Source organism: Panthera uncia (assembly GCF_023721935.1).
Source record: "Panthera uncia isolate 11264 chromosome A1 unlocalized genomic scaffold, Puncia_PCG_1.0 HiC_scaffold_17, whole genome shotgun sequence".
Lineage (NCBI taxonomy): Eukaryota > Metazoa > Chordata > Mammalia > Carnivora > Felidae > Panthera > Panthera uncia.
The window spans coordinates 59,342,393-59,347,574 of NW_026057577.1; the positions used below are offsets into that span (position 1 = coordinate 59,342,393).

At 34.9% G+C, this 5,182-nt stretch overlaps 1 protein-coding gene across 1 annotated transcript; it reads right to left on the minus strand.

Moving 5' to 3' along the window:
* Positions 1-1,278: 1,278 nt before the first annotated feature.
* On the minus strand, positions 1,279-4,579 carry ANKRD34B (ankyrin repeat domain 34B). The gene has a single exon (XM_049649724.1). It carries the CDS (start codon positions 4,536-4,538, stop codon positions 2,994-2,996), a length of 1,545 nt encoding a protein of 514 aa, XP_049505681.1. The 5' UTR covers positions 4,539-4,579; the 3' UTR covers positions 1,279-2,993.
* Positions 4,580-5,182: the final 603 nt, after the last annotated feature.

The window sequence follows — 5,182 nt, forward strand, 5'->3', positions numbered from 1 at the left end:
AAAAAAAAATTTTTTTTAACGTTTATTTATTTTGGAGACAGAGAGAGACAGAGCATGAACGGGGGAGGGTCAGAGAGAGGGGGAGACACAGAATCCAACAGGCTCCAGGCTCTGAGCTGTCAGCACAGAGTCCGATGCGGGGCTCGAACTCACGGACCGCGAGATCATGACCTGAGCCGAAGTCAGCCGCTTAACCGACTGAGCCACCCAGGTGCCCCAAGATGCAGATGTTTAAGCCATCCAGGTACCCCATTTTTTTTTTTTTTTTTTTTTTGCCATTCTTCCCTTTAAACAAGCTACATAGGAATCAAATTATTAGAAGGTTACATAGTGAATATTTAAGCGGAACAAGGGTAGTTTTATCATTTGAGATTTTAAATGGTTCAGGTACTGGATAACTGATGCGTACATCTCCACCAAAGAATATGCCAGGCAGGTGTTCACCACCTTGCCTGGACACTGCTTGGATAGGACACTGTCCCCACTTGTCTCTGTAACTAGGACTGCCCTATGTTCTCCCCAAAATTATCTTTGCTGTGAATAAGTATTAGCTGTACTCTTTGGAAATCCTAGCCACAAGTAACTAAGAATGGTACCTGTAAAACTAATGAATGAAGTGTCATCATACCTTGAAATTAAAGTTAAATTATACTTCTATGTTAAGTTAAAATATAGCACATGTATACATATCTGATTCCTGTTGAAAACATCTGTGACTTACCATTGGGATCCCAGTGATATAGTCCACTTAATAGAGTGAAAAGTCCCATAGGATGGTTTTGCATACTAACTCAAGCAACCTTAGCCCCTAACATGTTTTTAGGATTGATGGAAGACTAAGAGCTCTTCTAAATATGGCCTTCAACGGGGGCACCTGGGTGGCTCAATCAGTTAAGTGTCTGACTTTGGCTGAGATCATGATCTCGCCATTCATGGGTTCCACCCAGCTTGGGGCTCTGTGCTGACAGCTCAGAACCTGGAGCCTGCTTTGGACTCTGTGTCTCCCTCTCTCCCTGTCCCTCTCCTGCTCATGCTCTGTCTGTCTCTCTCTCAAAAACAAATAAACATTAAAAAAGTAAAATAAATATGACCTTCAACAAACTTTAATCCTATTAAATATTTTTTGCACATTGGGATGTGAATTGCATCAAAAGTTATTGTTTCTTAGTTTTCTATTTACTCAAAGTAACATGTGGCACAGTTTCTCCTGAGATTATGTTGAAATATTTATCATTAGTATTTGAAATAAATAAAAAGCAATGATAATCAAAATAACATTTAAAATCTTTATTGATACCAATTTGTTTATGAACTACTCTATTTACATATTTTTCCAGACTATATCCTTACAACTCAAAGCCAAGCACTTTTCTCAATATTAAAACTTGCAAAAAGGGTTTAGCTACCTATAAACATCAGGTACAATTCTAAGTTCTGAATCAAAAAATATTTCTAATGTAATTTACATTATTGTTCTTCAAAACATTAAATGGAAAACCTCCAATTATTTTTTTCAAATAAAAGCCACAAGAAATTAAATAATTACCATGTACATTACAACTTGCTTATATCAAATTACCAAGTATCATGCCAATTGTTAGGATATCCTCTACTAATAGGCAAAGAAATAAAGTTGTATATGACAGTCATCAAATTAATATACTCAGGTTTTATATAATTTGACTTATTCTTTGTTGTAAAACTGCTAGATTGAAATGAGGATTTTTTGTATAAACACCACATTTTGAAATCAGACAGATAATATAGTCATTTTGTAACATTTTATGATAGTAGCATGGTATTCATTTATTTAATTAGAAGTTATTCATAGGTCCTAAATACTAGGTGATTGGAATGTCACGCTAAGGAAATTACCCTTATTATTCTTATTATATAAATATCTAATGATTATATATTAGAAATTAAAGATACTGTTTAATTTTGGCCGAATATTTAGTATATTTTGTAATTAAGTTTCTACTGGCTTTCTTAATTTTAGCTAATCTAAGATAATCTAATAATCAGCTTTTCTTTTCTAAAACGAAGCAAGCATATAGTTTCTATTTGTGATAAATTCCCATTTTTTGGTTGTCCTTAGAACGACAAGAGTAATTTGATATAAGTAAAGAGGAACACTTTTAAACCTTTTGCTTTATCTTGTTGTTGAGAACCTATATATAGGCTTTAAAAAATAATAGCAGGAATTAAAAGATATGGAGAAACAATTCCATGAAATTACATTAAAATCAAAATAAAGCAAAAAACAGCACACCAGCACTTCACATAGATTATTACTAGCTTGTAAAACTGATCTGTCACTTGGAGTTGATTAAACTGACCATACGAATATTGGCTGCCTAGTCTACTATAATAGGTTGGTCTTTTTAAAATTTGAATTAGAAAAAAATTTTTAATTTTAATTAGATTTCACCTACCTACAGTCAACATTTTTTAAGAATTAGTTCATTCTTTCTTTATGCCTTAGGCTTTGTACCTTTGGCTTATTGTTCATAGAACATTTTAATAGCTATCCCTTTTTTTTTTATGCTTTTGGCATCATGGAAGTTACAATCTTATTTGTTGACTTTTAATGTTAAAAATATTTATTGATTTGAATGCAGTGTTTCCTAATAAAATATCTGAAAAATCTGAAAAAAATTTTAAAGTCATCTCCACCACATGTGACTTTTTTTTTTTTTTTTTTTTGCTGATTTTTGCTTAAATTAAAAACTTGGACCATATGAAGATTGTTAAATATTAGAGGTTTTGAGAAGTATAGCTTTAATTTTGTTTGAGAGAATTTCCTTAGCAGAAACTATGTATTATTTGTGTGTCCACGGTACCTAATATGATACACAGTATATTTTGATACCTCTAACAATTATGGACTAACCAATTATAGGATTTTAAAAGATGAACATTTGAGATTTATTTTCTGGTTCTATATTTCTCTGATGTAGACATTTGAACAAAATGTGCTTTCTAGTCATCTCTTAAAAATTTACTAATTGCTTAATTTGTTCTGTTTGCAGTGATTGTCTCCTTAACAACATTTTTTTACTTTTGAATTCTTTGGGGAACATAGGAACTGTTGGCATTAGCACTTTTTGACCACAAGAAAGGAGGCTGGAAATCTTATTATTGACATTGATATCAGAGATGGGGGGATGAGGATTCACATTTAAGGGTGGCAGAAATCCTGGTCTGGCTTGTGTGATACCGTGATCTAAAGGGAAAGCTCCTGAACCACGCCTTTCTAAAATTGCATGATTTCTCCTGCTCAAGGGACCTGGTGAGATATTCTCCAACAATTCTTTGGGCCCTGACAACAGGGAAGGAGACGGTGAGAGGATCTTTTTCTTTCCTATAAGTGCTTTGCCATCTTCTAAAGTTGCAGGGGTAAGACCAGCCGAGAGCTGGGAATCAGAGCTGTAGTGATTTGCCCCTGAGTTTCTTTTTTGGACTATACTTCTTAAGGTGGAAGCAAATATCGTCTGGTTAGAGTCTGGATCTGGCTCAGCAGGGATTTCAATGCATTGCTGATTTCCTTCTGAAAAAAATGATTGATAATTTATTTCATCATATGACATCTTTCTTGAGCTGGCCTGATCTAAGGCTCTCAGCAAATGTGCAGTGTCTTTTACATCAATACTTTGGTGCCTAGTGATGAATCGCTTGGAAAGTGCCAGCCCATTGGTTTTGTAGGACAATTCTTCCTCTGGAGTAATATCCTGGAGCTCCTCTTGCAAGGAGGCCACTCTGTTTTGGTGCATGAATAAGGGAGGACTCTTGATCCAGGTTGGAGCCTGGGGTAGCTTGGGACCATTAGAGGCCACAGAAGCCTTCCTCACAGGGGAGCCTGGGTCCTGTGTGTCATCACTATTTCCTGAGAGCTCCAGACCTTTAAAGCCAAAAAGTGTCATTTCAGTTTCAGAAGAATGTGTAAGTGGCAACGAAGCTGTTTTTATGTCTATTTCTGAAGGAGTGGCACAGGAGGCTGGGGAATGACACCCATCCATATCTACAGGAGGCATATTTAAGTACTGTTTGGTAGTGTGCCTACCGGAGGGTGATTTTGCTGTCGTTATAATAATGACCTCTTTCCCTTTTGCCTTGCAAGCACTAAGTAGAACTTTCAGGGTCTCTCTATCCTCTGAATTTATAGCATAAACAAGGGCTGAGTAACTAGAATGATCTTGCAAGCTGAGATCAGCCCCACTGTTTAGGAGCAGGGAAACAACTTCAGGACCGGCTTTTTCTAAGCAAGCATGCATCAAAGCAGTTTTCCCAGATTTGTCCTGTATGTTGGGGTCAGCATTGTTTTCTAACAGGTATTTAACCATTTTGGCTTTACTGACACTCTGGTGATCAACATGTTTGGTCTTACAAGCGATCATTAAAGGTGTTTCCCCACGGTCATTGCTCTCATTAATGTATGCACCACCTTCTAGCAAGAGTCTTGTGAGGCGAAGCCGGCTCTGATGGACTGCTTTGATCAGGGAATTTCCATCACTTGAAATTTCTATACCTTCATCCATCTTCAAAAGTCAGAATCAAAACCTGGTTATCAAAGAATATGAAGAACAAAAGATTAGCCGGAATCCCAATTTATATTCATGTTGTTATTGATAATTTCTGAAATATATATGTATAGAGCAACAGTACATAAATGAGATTATGTTATTAATATAGAACAAAAAAGTGAACTGCAAAATAAAATAAATTTTAGAATAGTAACAGCCTTTAGGTAATTATAAACTAAAATTTACTTTCAAAATCTTCATCTAGTACCAATGGAGTACTTCCCTAAATTCCACAATAATTAAACAATAATGCACTTATTTTCTACTTGTGAAAAATATTTTAAAAACAATACTAAAATGTAAATTGAAGCAAAAATTCCAAAAGTGTGTGTAATTGCAACTGAATCAATTAAAATATAGCATATTTATGGCAGATTAATCTAAAAACTTCTCAGGGTTAGATTACTTAAATGTGCTCTTAATTAAATAATGCAACTATTACTTAGATTTTCAATTTGAGGGCATTTCTATGTTTCTTTTAAAGGATGAAAAATCATTTGAACTACAAGACATTAAGTAACTGACATAATGTCTGGAACTCACACTGAGATGGGAATGGTGGGCATGTGATTATGCATTTTCCTTGATTTCATTATTTA